The following is a 16,691-nucleotide window of genomic DNA, read 5'->3' on the forward strand; positions in this document are numbered from 1 at the left end:
GCAGAGGATGAGATGGTTGGATGGCATCACCGACTCCATGGACATGAGTTTGGGTGAACTCTAGGAGTTGGTGATGGACAGGGAGGCTTGGGTGTGCTGCAGTTCAGGGGGTCGCAGAGTCGGACATGACTGAGCGCCTGAACTGAACTGATAACTAAGAAAGTATAATCTTATGAGTCCTCAGAGTTCTAAAGTTAGGTGTTACTGTTCCTTTCCTCTCCAGAATGTCCTTGAAAAGTAGCAGTTCAGTAAACCTATTGAATAAGCCATCTGATTGCATTAAACTGAACTAAAATCTCTACAGCCTACTCTTCTTCCAAAGAGTACATCAACAAGGGATGATTTATAGGCACAACATGAAGAAAATTCACAACCTTTGTCACTTCCTCCATCACATCAGATAATTAACTGGACTTATAAAAATTAAAACTCAGCACAGTTATCTCCTGGTAAATAATACAGTGATAACTTTTACATTCTGCCTTGACTAATTCCAAAGCCATTTTCCCTTCAAAAGTGTAGTCTTAACTGCAATTAATATACATATATATTTCATGTCTCACCCAAACTTTCCATATCCCTTTTTGGTATGCATTTAGGATCTATGTTACAGTTATGTCCCTATGTTAGAACTAATTAGGTGAAAATGTTTCACTAAAAATATCAGGTGAGATTCATATGAAGGTCAAACAGACTCCACATGGCCTGAAAGTTTCTGTATGGAAATTTATGGTGCATTCATGGGTTCTACTCCAACTAGTTTCCTTTGTTTTCTATTAGGACTAATCTAGACACTGGACTCTTAGCTCTGTTGTAGCTAAATGACAAGGATTCCAATAAATGGGAAGGATAAAATATAAAGCTTCAGATGTTTGAACATTAAAAAAAAGCTTATGTTTTAAAACTAACAATTCATAGCAACTTTCATCTCCAGAAGATAAAGGAAATATTTTATCTCCATGTCTCATCTACAGTGTAGTTAATATTTGATTAATAAGGATTAACTGGGAATAAGATCTTTTGTTTAACTAAAGACTAAGCAGATTGCTTCATTTTTTTTAATCCAAAATCTACCAGTTTATTTCCTAATCTCATTAACAATTGTTCAGATATAATTTGCTGTACATATAATTCTAGAAGATATTATTTCATGAACTAAATGTTTAATATCAGATTATGTTACTGCTTATTCTTCTGAATCTTAAAACTAGAAAGTAGAAAAAAAAATCTGGCTAATAAAAACTGAATTGAAGCTAATGATTATTAAACACCATTTCAAGACATAAAGGCAGAATTAAACAACACACCTGATTGAAGGACGAATCACTATCAGAGCAATTGTCTGTGCAATAACTACTGCTTTTCTCCTTTTGGATTTTTTTCTGCCTCTCTTGACTTCGTATTTCGTCTTCTTCAAACTTGTTAATCATAGATTCCACCACTATCATCATGATGTTCTTCAGAGAATGAATCATCTCTTTGTATCTTTAAATTCAAAGCAAGTTTTGTAAGAGAAAGACTATTAGCACAAATTAAAACATTCAACTAAATTAAACTTATTATTTTTTTCTGTAAAGTCCCTCTAAGAATACAATCCTAAAGACAAAAGTCAGTTTTTCTGAAACACCAAATGATACAACAGAATTCACACAACAGGTAAATAATAGGAAATCTAAAATATGTTATTTCCTAAGTTTTTGCATCTGGTTACATGAACCAAGGCAGTAAAATTAACAGAACCCAAGGCAAGATGTTCCAAAGGCAGACTCCAGTAATTAGCAACAAAGTCAACTGCTAATATCCAACTACCAAAACCCAGCCTATATTACAGGACACTTTCACTCCTTTTTAAAATTTCTCTTTCTCTACTCTCCCTTCCTCTATTTTTTCCTTCCCTTCTCACCTGCCTATAATTTGTATCTATAGGCATCCATCACTACAACTGAGAACCAAATAGGAATTAAAATATCAGTGGATCCTTTCAAATAGAGAAACCACTATCAGAGATGTTAGGAAAAGGATTCCTGAAATTAGTAAAATTTTGAAATGGATAATTTCTAAGGTCAATTTTAGCTCTCTGGGTCTATCTATCTATCTATTTTTTAAAAACTTGTAATAAATTTATCCATTTATTAAGTGCAAACTCTCAAGCACCCATACTAACATTACTAAGATCCTCCAAAACCCTACAGGTAGAATTTTAGAGCTAGATGGAAATATAAAAATAATCTTGTCTACCCTTTATTTTACAAATGAGGAATATGAGATGTGTACTACTGAAATTTCTATACTTAAAAAGGCAAAAATTAAAAGCAACAAGGCATAAAGATTTAAATAAAGATAATGAATAAAATGGGCTTCCCTGGTGGCTCAGATGTTAAAGTAAATAAAATACTAAATTTGAAATCAGAAAACTTGGATTGGAGTCCTCACTAGTTTACCTAGAAGCTCTATCATTATAAATAAGTCTCTTTTTTCTTAACTATACATAAGAAAAAGAAAACAATCTAGGACTTCCCTAGTGGCACAGTGGATAGGAATCCTCCTCCCAATGCAGGAGACACGGGTTCAATCACTGGTCCCGGAAGCTTCCATATGCTGCAGAGCAACTAAGACCATGCACCACAACTTCGAGCCCGCAAGCTGCAACTACTGAACCCATGTACTACTGAAGACTGCACGTTCTAAGGCCACAAGCCACCAACTACTGAAGCCCAGGAGCCTACAGCCTGTACTCCACAACAACGAAGCAACCTCAATGGGAAGCCTGCACACTGCAACAAAGAGTAGCCCCCACTCACTGCAACTAAAGAAAGCCCAGGCGCAGCAACAAAGACTCGATGCAAGCAAAAAATAAAAATAAAAAATACAATCTAGGAGCACTCTTCTATTTACTAGATGGGATGCTGTCCAATTCATGAATCACTGAATAAAGGCACTTAGAGCTTTAAATTAAAAAAAAAAAAAAAAAACACAATAAAGCTGATCTAGTTCACATGGTCATAGCAAGAAATAAATAAGAGTATATATCTGAAAGTTATTTGTAAATATAAAGCATGATAAAACATATGTCCATGGCTTATCGTTATAATAATGGAAATACATTAGAAAATAAGCACAGAAACTTCCCTTTTTTATATCCTGGTTAGTGGGTCATTTTAACTACATAAATCTAAGAAAGGATAGGTAAAGTACTCTCCCATGGAAGTAATAAAATCATGCGGGGGGATTTGGATAAAAATAGTAGACTGAGATTTTAAAGTTTAAAGAAATTTTAAAATATATTTTAAATTATATATTATATACATTATAAAGCACCAAATACATTATTTCTATATATAACTTATACATTATATACTTAATCATGTTATTTAATAATGTATAATTTACATATAACTATAAAGAGAATATACATATAGCTATACATGTGTATATTTTTAAAGCCTCAGAAATTATGAGAAAATACAAAAATACTATAAGAAAATAAGAATAGATTAGGAACAATACAGAGGGAAAACACATACAGAAAAGAACTACTATAGAAGTGAGAAGCAGCCCAGGGAAAATTCAAGTTTAAAAGTTTATAAAGAGCAAGAAGGATAACACAACACCGTTAATCAACTATAATCCAATATAAAATAATTTTTTTAAAAAAAGGCAAGAAGAAATTGAATTCTAAGACACTCTTTAGACTAACTGGTGAAGTACATATAGGAACTGAGTTAGGAGGCCCCAGCTTCCTCCTTAACACATTCCAAGCACCAAGAAGCAGGGAAGTGTAACAATGTCCTGGTAGCAATCAATAGCTATCCACCACAGCTGCGCTCCCTTTCCACAGTAACTGGACTGTATAGCTGGGCGTAGGAGTGAACTACACTCCCCAGACTCCATTCCAGTTAGGTATAGCCATGTGACCAACATAAACTCCTGTCCCCTTAAAACTAACAATAGAGTGGGACTTCCCTGGTGGCACAGTTGATAAGGTCTGCTTGCTAATGCAGGGAACATGGGTTCGATCCCTGGTTCAGGAAGATGCCACAGAGCAACTAAGCCTGTGTGCCACAACTACTAAGCCTGTGCTGTAGAGTCCACGAGCAGCAACTACTGAGCCCACGTGCTGCAACTACCGAAGTCTATTTGCAACAAGAGAAGCCACTGCAAGGAGAAGCCCATGCACCACAAGAAAGAGCAGCCCTGGCTTCCTGCAACTAGAAAGCTTGAGTGCAGCAAAGATCCTATGTAGTCAAAAATAAATTAAACTGTTTTTTTAAAAAGCCTACAACATACTGATTTAATAAAGGAAAATAAAAGTAAATCTCAATAACTTACAGGGTAAGGGTAATTAAAAACCATAAAGTTTCATTTTAGACATATTTTCTCCAGAAAATATAAATTTCTTGAAAACACACAAACATGAATTCTTCTACAAGACATATCAGCAAACTAGCCAAAGGAAGACAGAATAAAACAAAAAACAAAACTAGAGAGTAAGACCCTCAATATCAACAGCTAAACAAACTGGAACTCAGTAGCAACTGTAGGTTTGAAAAAGCCTAGGACAGAATATGTACACCACTGAGAAGATTCCTTCATAGTCCAAGAAGTTAAAAAAGAAAATGCTCTAAGAGGTAGTGAAAAAACCAAATCAATTAACAATGAAAATAAACACTGTGAGTACTTCCACTTATATATACAAGATTATATTAACATGACAGATCTTACAAATGAATTGTTTCATGTGCAAATACCTCTATTTAAAAAATAGACACCAAAATGTTTAAGAAAGCAATTTGAATTATTACAGTAAAAATGTTTTTAATAACTGTACTATTACATTAGCCCTAAGTAGTTTCTGAAGAAATACACGCACAAAAAAAAAAAAGAAAAAATATTCTGTACAACTTAAAATCTTTCATCCATGTTCACAAAGAACACATCCATTAAGACATTTAAAATCTTTGTGAGGTAATTATTATTATATTAATTTTACACATGAGTGACCTAAAATGCAAGAAAATTAAATGTCTTAACCAGAGATAAAAAGTAATTACTAAATACATTTTTAGTAATATTTAGATAGCCTAAATATCTCATGTAAAACTTTGCTTTTAGCATTAAAAAGTTTTCATTTTCTGACTAAGAGTTTTAGTCCTCCTTTTAGAATATTTAATGATATTGCCAGAAATAGACTATTAGGAATTATAATAAAGAGGGTTTCCCCTACCTATGGTTTCACTTTCCACAGTTTCAGTTATTAAATGGAAAATGCCAGAAATAAACAGTAAGTTTCAAATTGTGTGCACTCTGAATAGGTGATGAAATCTCTCAGTCCTGCCAAGCATGTGAACCATCCCTTTATCCAGCCCTGTCTGTTAGCCACTTAGTAGCCATTTAGCCTAACAGATCGACTGGTCAAGTCATCCTTATTTTACTTAAAGCTGAGTGGAAGAGTGGCATGATCTGACTCATTGGTTTAAAGACTCATTCTGGCTGCTAAGAGAAAAAGAGACTGCAGGAGACATGGGTTAAGGGTGCTTTCAAGGAACCCTGTTGAAAGAAAAACTACTTTAAAACATTACTGGGGGCATACTCACTCTTTAGATTCCTGAGTTCTTTTAGTAACATGCTGTACAACTGTGTCATAGCCAAATTCCTCAACCTGATTCTGATCAGATGTCCATTTTTCCATTTCTTCTTCAATCATAGACCCCAAAGTGTTGCATATGTACTGTCTAAGGTACTTCACAAATTCATAGCTGAAACAAATATTTGAAAAATAAATGCAGTAAATATCATGAATTCATCTATCAACCGTACCCAAAAAAATGTTAGCACAGAAAAGATCTGTAATATAATTAGATTTCTTATCTTAGTCTAGGATTAAATTAGTTATTCATCCCAAATCATTCAGCTAATCTAAAATTTTGTTGTTTGGTTGTTTTTTTTTTTTTTTTTCCTGAGAAAATTGGCAAAATTCACATTTAAAAATGACAATAGCGGATAGCAAACTTCGGGACCAACACAAACTTTAACGGGTTAGGACCTTTCCATACTTTGTTATGGCTTGCACGTGATGCTTAAGCATGGGGAAAGCAGTTGTTATAGACTTTTATAATTGTTCAAGTTGATGAAGAAAACCACATTAAAATAACAGTAATTATAAAAGAATTAAATAGGAAAAGGTTAAGCTCCAATCATCAGAAGTTTTTTGTACATTTGGAAACTGTGTACATTTTGAACTGCCGTAAATTTCACCTAATCAGCTTTTGCCTGACTATGTTCACAAAAAGAAGTATCTCAGAAAATCTAACACATTGGACATTTTCCTTCATACTCTTAGGTTGATGCCAACATTAAAATCCATTTGCTAACTCACAACAATATAGCAAACATGAGAGGGCAAGAGTTCCAAAAGTGGGTAATTCTTTATGAAACACATTTAGTAAATGTAAAGAGCAATGGTTGTAGTTAATATCATGATTTTAAATGGTTTAAAAAGTTTTTTGGTCTCTTAAATGACAAAGATAATTTAGGACAGGTCATTTTTGTAAATGCCACTATGTTCAAGACTTGTAGCTTGTATATATACCTGTACAAAGAGCCTCGCATATAATATGTAGCACAGAAGCTCAAGGAGAGCCTGAATAATTTTCTTCAACATAAGTCCATCATAGTATCCAGCATATAGTCTTCAGTTAAATATTTATGAAGGGATTGTATGTCCACTAAGTGATTGTATGTCTTACCCAGGTAGCCAAGGGATCCCATTTTCAATTTTAACTGCTTTTGACTGAGATTTCCTGCCCTGCCCATTTTCCCTCAGCTCTGAACACACTGCTGCTTCCTGGAATCTCCAAGTCTGCTTCAGAAATGTAAGTGGCAGCCCTGCCATAGACAGTTCAGGCCCCAAAAGCCAAGTAGAGATATTTATTATGAAACATGTAGTATTACAGCAAAAGTACAAGCTCAGAGTCAAAACAGCCTGAATGCCAGCTCCAGCTGGTAAACTCTAGCTGGAGTGGCCTGGAAGAAATCTGTTTTCTCATCTGAAATTTGGAAACAATGTCTACTTCATTCCTAGACAAGAAATAAAACGGATATTCTTCACTCCCGTAGCTTCAATTTCATATTCAACACAAACAAGTGATTTCTTAAGCTCTTCCTTCAGCCAAAATGTCTCCCCAGAATAAAGGCACACTTGTTACTATACAAGTACACCCCATTTTATTGCAACTTACTGCACCTCACAGATATTTGAGTTTTTAACAGACTGAAGTTCTGTGGCAACCCTGTGTCAGAGCAAGTCTATCAGCAGCAAGAGCATTTATTCACTTTGTGTGTCTGTCACATTTTGGTAATTCTCACAGTATTTCAAACTTTTTCATTATTATTATATTTGTTATGGCAATCTTTCAAGAGTGACCTTTGATTTTACTACTACAACTTGCTAAAGGCTCAGATGACAGCACTTCTAGCAATAACATATTTTTAATTAAGGTATGTACTTTTTTTTACACAACTTTACTGCACAGTTAATAGGCTACAGAGAAGGCAATGGCACCCCACTCCAGTACTCTTGCCTGGATAATCCCATGGACGGAGGAGCCTGGTAGGCTGCAGTCCATGGGGTTGCTAAGAGTCGGACACAACTGAGTGACTTCACTTTCACTTTTCACTTTCGTGCATCGGAGAAGGAAATGGCAACCCACTCCATGTTCTTGCCTGGAGAATCCCAGGGACGGGGGAGCCTGGTGGGCTGCCATCTATGGGGTCACACAGAGTCAGACACGACTGAAGTGACTTAGCAGTAGCAGTAATAGGCTACAGTGAGGTGTAAACATAACCTTTATGTGAAAAAAGGAAACACTTCAAAAAACCATATGACTCATTTTACTATAATACTTGCTTCATTTCAGTGGTCTGGAACCAAACATACAATATCTCTAAGGTAAACCAATATATTAACTGCCTATTGGACAAGGCTACTTTGTTTTATCACCATATCAATCAGCACTGCTGCTGCTGCTGCTGCTAAGTCGCTTCAGTTGTGTCCGACTCTGTGCAACCCCATAGATGGCAGCCCACCAGGCTCCCCCATCCCTGGGGTTCTCCAGGCAAGAACACTGGAGTGGGTTGTCATTTCCTTCTCCAAAGCATGAAAGTGAAAAGTCAAAATGAAGTCTCCCAGTCACGTCCGACTCCCAGAGACCCCATGGACTACAGCCCACCAGGCTCCTCCATCCATGGGATTTTTCAGGCAAGAGTACTGGAGTGGGGTGCCATTGCCTTCTCCATCAATCAGCACAACCTATACCAAATCTTTCATCCTATCCACCGACTGCAAGCCATGTTCTCCTCTGACATATCTCTGTTAATGGTACCATCCTTCAATCGGATACCTGTGTATAGCCTCAAACAATCTTCTCCATTACATCTCAGATCTAACTAGTTAGCAAATGCTATAATTATGTAAATTCTTCCTCTATAACTTTCCTTTCCCACTGCCACCAGATTAATGTGCATATTTTTGTAACTGTAGCTAAAGAAATACCCTCTAGCAATGGCCCTCTAGTAAGTCATCCTATAAATCAGTGGTTCTTAAAGTATAACATGAATAAGAATCACCTGAAGGGCTTATTGAACTACAAATTGTTGGGGCCCACTCTCAGAGCCTCAATTCAGGTACACTGTGGGCACAGGAATTCACATTTCTAACGAGTTCCCAGGTGAGTCTGATGCAGATGCCAAAGCTGCTGGTCCTAGGACCAGTATTTGAGAATCACTGATCTAGACAGATTCTGTGCTCAGGTGACTTTTAAATTAGCCTAAATTTCTTGGAGCTTCGATCAGCAAATTCCTACAATGTTGTGTTGTTTCTGGTGTACCTGCTGCATGCTAAGTCGCTTAAATTGTGTCCAACTCTTTGTGACCACAGGGACTGTAGCCTGCTAGGTTCCTCTGTCCATGGGATTCTCCAGGCAAGAATACTGGAGTGGGTTGCCATGTCCTCCTCCAGGGGATCTTCCCCACCCAGGGATCGAACCCATGTCTCTTGTATCTCCTGCAATGGCAGGCGGGTTCTTTACCACTAGTGCCACCTGGGAACTCACCCCTTTAGTACAGTGAAGCGAATTTCTGACATGTTCAAATTTTTATTTCAAAATATACACAACTGTATTATTATAAGGAAAAAAATACATAAAACATGTAGTACAAGTTTGTTCCAGGAAATCATCCTCTTAGCTATTATAAACAAGAAATTTTTTGATCAGATTAGAAAAAGTGTCAGTAATGATTTATTTTAAAAAGATAACTTAAGTTATGAATTATAATACTGATATGTGGAATTCTTAAAACAGGTTATATTCCAGAATTATAGGATTTATTATATGATAAACAACCTTACATATTAGTATATAAAAGATTATATACTGAAAAAAAGAATATTTTACACTACCTACAACCTTTTAGGTCAAAGAATAAGCCTCTGAATCATGATGTGAGTGCTCACTCAGTCGTGTCCAACTCTTTGCAACACCATGGACTGTAGCCCACCAGTCTCTTCTGTCAGTGGGATTTTTCAGGCAAGAATACTGGAGTGGGCTGCTATTTTCTCCTCCAGGGCATCTTCCCAGCCCAGGCATCAAACTCCTGCATCTCCTTCATTGGCAAGCTGATTCTTGAACACTGGGCTACCTGGGCTTTGCCTGAATCATGATGAACAGTTACTAAATGCATAATTAATTATTGAAGCACACATATAATTCTTAGTGATTTCTCTATGCAGAGATAACACTCTACATAATGGATGTTTTCCTGAAGTAACCACTTAAACATACTAGAGTTCACTACTTTAGAAAGTCATTGGTAGATTCTTCTGTAAAATCAAAAATAAAGCGAATTCAATAAATATTGTGTTCCTTCTCTATCACACTAAAAATATGCCAGATTAGAGGACCACAAAGATGAACACCTACATTAGAGACTGCTACAATCATTAGGGTTGCCAAGTATTTTATAGAGAGCTAACTAGTGAGCAATTCACATTGAAATCCAAGTAAGTAAGCTCTAACTCAGGCTTCCCAGGTGGCACTAGGGGTAAAGAATCCACTTGCCAATGCAGGAGACATAAGAGATGTGGGTTCGATCCCTGGGTTGGGAAGATCCCCTGGAGGAGGGCATGGAAACCCACTCAAGTATTCTTGCATGGAGAATCCCATGGACATTGGAGCCTGATGGGCTATAGCCCAGAGGGTCGCAAAGAGTTGGACACAGCTAAAGCAACTCAATATGCATGCATGCTCTAACTCTGAGGTTCTCAACCCTGGCTGTATATTAGAATCACCTAGAGAGCTTTTAAAGAGATGGGAATACCAGGCCACATGACCTGCCTCCTGAGAAATCTGTATGCAGGTCAGGAAACAACAGTTAGAACTGGACATGGAACAACAGACTGGTTCCAAATCAGTAAAGAGTATGTTAAGACTGTATATTACCACCCTGCTTCTTTAACATATATGCAGAGTACACCATGATAAATGCTGGGTTTCATGAAGCACAAGGTGGACTCAAGACTGCCGGGAGAAATATCAATAACCTCAGATAAACAGATGACACCACCCTTATGGCAGAAAGTGAAGAAGAACTAAAGAGCCTCTTGATGAAAGTGAAAGAGGAGAGTTAAAAAGTTGGCTTAAAGCTCAACATTCAGAAAACTAAGATAATGGCATCTGGTCCCATCACTTCATGGCAAATAGATGGGGAAACAGTGTCAGACTTTATTTTGGGGGGCTCCAAAATCACTGCAGATGGTGATTGCAGCCATGAAATTAAAAGCACGTACTCCTTGGAAGGAAAGTTATAACCAACCTAGACAGCATATTCGGAGAAGGCAATGGCAACCCACTCCAGTACTCTTGCCTGGAAAAACCCATGTACAGAGGAGCCTGGTAGGCTGCAGTCCATGGGGTTGTGAAGAGTCAGACATGACTGAGCAACTTCACTTTCACTTTTCACTTTTCACTTTCATGAATTGGAGAAGGAAATGGCAACCCACCCGTGTTCTTGCCTGGAGAATCCCAGGGACAGCGGAGCCTGGTGGGCTGCCGTCTATGGAGTCGCAGAGTCGGACACGACTGAAGTGACTTAGCAGCAACAGCAGACAGCATATTAAAAAGCAGAGATGTTACTTTGCCAACAAAGGTCCATCTAGTCAAGGCTATGGTTTTTCCAGGGGTCATGTATGGATGTGAGAGGGACTATAAAGAAAGCTGAGCACCGAAGAATTGATGCTTTTGAACTGTAGTGTTGGAGAAGACTCTTGGGAGTCCCTTGGACAGCAAGGTGATCCAACTAGTCCATCCTAAAGGAGATCAGTCCTGGGTGTTCATTGGAGGGACTGATGTTGAAGCTGAAACTCCAATACTTTGGCCACCTGATGCAAGGAGCTGACTCATTTGAAAAGACCCTGATGCTGGGAAAGATTGAGGGCAGGAGGAGAAGGGGGCGACAGAGGATGAGATGATTGGATGGCATCATCAACTCAATGGACATGGATGTGGGTGGACTCCGGGAGTTGGTGATAGACAGGGAGGCCTGGCATGCTGCAGTTCATGGGATTGCCAAGAGTCGGACACGACTAAGCGACTGAACTGAACTGAACTCATTTGAAAAGACCCTGATGCTGGGAAAGACTGAAGTGGAGAAGAGAAGGGGATGACAGAGGGTGAGATGGTTGGATGGCATAACCGACTCAATGGACATGAGTTTCAGTGAACTCTGGGAGTTGATTTACAGGGAAGCCTGGCATGCTGCAGTCCATGGGGTCACAAAGAGTCAGACACGATTGAGCAACTGAAATGAACTGAGAGAGCTTTTATCAAAAATACCTAGGCTAGGCCTCCACCATTCCCCCTCTACCAAACTCCCCGGAAATTTTGATACATTTATGGTTAAGGTTCATCATCAGTGCTTTTTTAAATGAACTCCAATCAATCCTACTGTAGTCAAGACTGAAAACCAGGGATTTTTTTTTTTAATAGGAGGTCAATATGAGTGTAAAAATGTATACAATACATGCACACATAATGAAAACAATGTCTTCTTCCCTACCATTCTCCTCTCCTGCAAGGCTCAAATCCTAGCTGCCAGTTTCAAAGAAAAGAAAGCAAGCCTGGATCTTTTAGAGGACATATACAGTTTAGGGCAAAAGAAAAGTTTTTTAAAGGCTATGGAAAGCATAGATTAGGGCAGCTGCATGTGGAGCAAATCCTCAGTAAGGCTGTCTGCCGATACAATGACTTCTCAAATGACTGCATTTTCCCCTTGTCACATTATTATACTACCTGAAATTCCATCATCCATGGACTCAATTCTCTTAACAATCATCATCTTACAAAAATGCCAATAGCTTAGAGATACTGCTTTCCCCTGTTAATCTATTTAATAAGATTATTTTTCTTGCTAATACATCAGGACAACATCAGGCAGATATAAGGAACTACTGTTCTGATAGTGGAGATGGGATGACATAATTCTGATATATAATATGAAACACTTTGGGTGGCAACATATACCTAAGTGACACAAGGACATTTAAAGTTCGAGGAGAGTTTGTCAGTGAGTAGAAAGACAAATCAAGATATGAGTACCTGGACTGACAGAATCTCATCAAACTCTAAGACTGTAAGATGCTATGAAAACACCAAACACAAGCATCTCCTCCTCTTTGCTTCTTCATAAGGACTTCCTTCCTCCTAAGACAAAGATCTTAGGCTAGTGCAGCTAACACATGAATTTTGTTATCTGTACTTTTAAAACTACAAATGACTCAAACTACTTTTAGAATTATAAATTGTACTTTTAAGACTACAAACTTGTTATAATTTGATTGTGTCTGGGTTTTTCCAGGTCAGCCACAAGTAAATCAAATAGTAAACCTTAATGATGCAAGTTAATCAGCAAGCATTTAATCTATCTAATAAACTGCTGAAGACGAGTTCACATTATTACAATAGTAACTGCACTGCTGAGAAGAACCATAAGGATTCAATTTTAACTTGAAAAGCATTTAAAAACTGACACAGCTAAAGCAATACTTAGAGGCAAATGTGTAGCCTTAGATACTTACATTTTAAAAAAAAGAAGAAGAAAAAAAGCTGCAAATAAAGGAGCTAAATAAACATTCATCACAAATTTTAAAGTTTCCCAGGAAGGGAAAAAAAGAGCAGAAATTTTACAAACCATAAAATAAATACATAATAGAAAGGAAAATCAAAGCTAACAGCTAGTTCTTTGAAAAGACTGATAAAGTTGATGAACCTCAAGCAGAACAGATGAAGAACAAAGGAGGAAAGACACAAATTTTTAAAAAAGAATAAAAAAAGGGACAATTATGTTTCAAAAAAGTAGTAGGATATTAAGGGCTTTCCAGGTTGCTCAGTGGTCAAGAATTCACCTGCAATGCAGGAGACATGGGTTCCATCCCTTGTTGGGAAGATCCCCTGGAAAAGGAAATGGCAATCCACTCTCATATTCTTGTCTAGGAAATCCCACAGACACAGGAGCCTGTACATGGGGAGCTACAGTACATGGGGTCACAGAAGAGTCAGACATGGCTTAGCAACTAAACAACAACAACATTAGAATATTAACAAAAACTTTTATACAGATAAGTTTGAAAATATAGATTAAACAGACAAATTCCCAGAATATGACCCTAACAAAAACTCAATAATTTAAAAATATTTTAAAGAAGTATTTGCGTGTGAACTAAAAAACAGAATTTAACCCCAAATTTAATGCTTGATGTGGCTCTGTTTGAGGCAAATCAGTGTTATATGATTATAAAAGACATTAACGACATAAAAGACGTTTCTCAAATCTGAATTTGAGAAAGTTGAAATTTTCTTATATTCTTCTGTTTAAGTAATGAATCAATAGCTAACCAATAAAAGCTGGTCTCTGGTATCTCCCGGAGAGGGCAATAGCAACCCACTCCAGTACTCTTGCCTGGAAAATCCCAGGGATGGCAGAGCCTAGTGGGCTGCAGTCTATGGGGTCGCACAGAGTCAGACAGGACTGAAGCGACTTAGCAGCAGCAGCAGCTGGTATCTCCAAAATAAAGAATATTATCATGCAATATCAACTATCAAGAGTGGATTTAATGAAGAAATAAAAAATCATGGAAATACCAAAAAAAAAAAACTTATGTATAACCAGAAACACTAATTAACAAAAAACCCCTCCCACACTTCTTAAAAATTCCTTGAGAATTGGAAGAAAACTGTAATGTTCTCCTCCAAAAAACTGCAAATAAACACAAACTTTTGCACAGAATATTAAAAGGGCTCAAGGATCCCCTGATGCCCACATAAAAATAAAAATTAAAAAAAAAGAAATACTAGAAAAGTCAGGACACAAAATTGAAAAGAAAAAAGCAGGCAGGAATTCCAGATAAGAATTTCAGAGGACCCAAAAGTCAGTAAAGCTAACATAACAAGAAAAATGTTAAATGCCATCCTCTTGAGAGCAAATTGAATTTAAAAATATCACTACTAATAATAAATTGAGACATCTGGAGGTAAATTTTCATTGGAGAGGCTTAAATTATACATATGAATCAAATCAAAAGAAAAAATATGCATCTCTAAAGAAATACACCTGTCAAGATTTATCTCAAATGATATCTCTCATTAAAATTCCTACCAGTAGGAATAGCAGTAGCTTCCAACCTAGAGCACGCTGTACCTTATCTAAATCCCTCATATCCCTATGTATCAGAGACTTCTGAGTATGAGCCTTCTTCCTTCGTAGGCACTTTCGATATCCCATGAGCTTCCCTGGTGGCTCAATGGTAAGCAATCCGCCTGTCAAGCAGGAGACGCAGGTTCAATCCCTGGGTTGGGAAGATCCCGTGGAGAAGGAAATGGCAACCAACTCCAGTAGTCTTGCCTGGGAAACCATGGACAGAAGAGCCTTGTGGGCTACACTGTATGGGGTCGCAAAGAGTAAACAAACAACAAAGCTATTCCACAAGAAATTAATCTCTCCCGTATTCCTGCAGTGCTCAGAAGCTAAAATTGGTGCAGCCACTGAAATATCAGATCAGCAATGAAACAAGGATTTTGTAAACTCAAAGCTTTAGAGGTATAGTGACAGAAATCACTTGTAATAGAACTATTCTTAAGCGACCAAGAATAATTTACAATAATTTACTATGCTGCCCAGGAGAAAAAAAATATAATTAGGATATGTCGGTCACGTCATTAAAAACACAGGGGAAGCAGAAAGTTTGGAAAATAAGAAATAAAAAATAAATTCGGTATCTGAGTAAATAAACGAAAACGTAAACCTCCAACTTGGACGCTGTTTTGACAACAATCATATAACATTCTTTATCCAACTGCATTTTGACCTTTTCTGGATCAGCTGATTTGTTTGCTTAAGACATCAAAAGGAATTTTACTTGTGAAAATTTTCATCCGTTTCCTCCAGATGTAAGAGGATCTCCTCGGCGCACTCCAGAGAGGGAGCACCCGTGATTTTCTCCTTCACGCTCTGGAACAACTGCCTCAACATCGCCTGCAGCATCGCTTCGTCCTCACCGGAGAAGTGAGCCATTCTCTGTCAAAATCAATGTCCACGCCCGTTACCGAGGGTCCCAGCGAACGCCGCGCCCCGCGCACGCGCGTTCCCACCCAGCAGCCGGCGTACAGCGCCGTTCCCCGGGAGACCGCGGCCGGCGCTCAGGGGCGGGCCCTCGGCTGCAGGCGCGTCGTTCCTGGAAAGCAAATTACCTTGCGTTGGGGAAGCAAGAATCCTTGACGTCCCACCTTTGGCACTCGTTGCTTTTTTACCAACAGAATTCAAGCTGCCCCGATTAACGGCAAAAAAAGAGAGTCCAAAGTCTCTGCGGGTGGACCTGACGGCGGGACGTCAGCGCTACGCGTGACGTCAGCGCGTTGACGTGACGAATCCCTACATGGGAGTGAGTGAGGCTTGACAACCTGCCCGGGCACCTCCAGGAAGTTTAGGTGCGCTCCTTGAAAAGGTTGTAGGTGGGAGGGAAAAGAGAGTGCGAAGAGAAAGGGGTCAATAAAAGAAAGTAATTGAAGTGAAACTGAAAGCAGCTTAAAAAGTTTTAATCGAGTGAATGGTATTGAAGTGTTGCGATGCTTTCTCCTTCAAACAGCTAACATCCGTTGACTCCTCCTTACCAATCATCTTGCTAGGAAATACGGAGAAGAGGACACTTCACAGTCTAACAGATAAGGAGTCAGCGATTGCAACACAGTGTAATTAAGTGGTATGCTAGAGAAATGCACCAGGTAGGTGCTGGAAAAAAAACCCAAATCACCTATTAACCCAAAGGAGGAGTCAAGGAAAGAACTAAAGAGAACATAAACTGGACGTGCAGAAGGTAGGGGCCTGAGAAAGTGTAGCATATTCCAGTACTTGAATTTGCAGAATTAGAAAGAGGAGGTGAGAAGTCTATAGAAGTAAAAGGGCCACATAAGAAAGGGTCATATTTGGCACTTTCAAGGGATTAGAGATCCAAACAGTCGATCCTAAAGGAAATCAGTCCTGAATAGACAATGGAAGGACTGATGCTGACGCTGAAGCTCCAATAGTTGGGACACCTGATGCGAAGAACTGAGTCATTGGGAACGAGCCTAATCCTTGGAAAGATT

At 38.2% G+C, this 16,691-nt stretch overlaps 1 protein-coding gene across 2 annotated transcripts in view; it reads right to left on the minus strand.

The window, feature by feature from the left end:
• Nucleotides 1-15,959, minus strand: part of TBC1D32 (TBC1 domain family member 32) — a 211,652-nt gene extending 195,693 nt beyond the window's left edge. For both annotated transcript variants that reach the window (XM_025294780.2, XM_025294778.2), the window contains exons 1-4: nt 15,798-15,959; nt 15,467-15,624; nt 5,595-5,756; nt 1,308-1,485 (exon numbers count right to left, since the gene is read on the minus strand). In XM_025294780.2, the coding sequence (XP_025150565.1) occupies nt 1,308-1,485; nt 5,595-5,756; nt 15,467-15,621 (495 nt within the window). In that variant the 5' untranslated portion in view covers nt 15,622-15,624; nt 15,798-15,959. The remainder of the gene's footprint in view (nt 1-1,307; nt 1,486-5,594; nt 5,757-15,466; nt 15,625-15,797) is intronic.
• Nucleotides 15,960-16,691: the final 732 nt, after the last annotated feature.

The sequence above is a fragment of the Bubalus bubalis genome, chromosome 10, assembly GCF_019923935.1.
Source record: "Bubalus bubalis isolate 160015118507 breed Murrah chromosome 10, NDDB_SH_1, whole genome shotgun sequence".
NCBI lineage: Eukaryota > Metazoa > Chordata > Mammalia > Artiodactyla > Bovidae > Bubalus > Bubalus bubalis.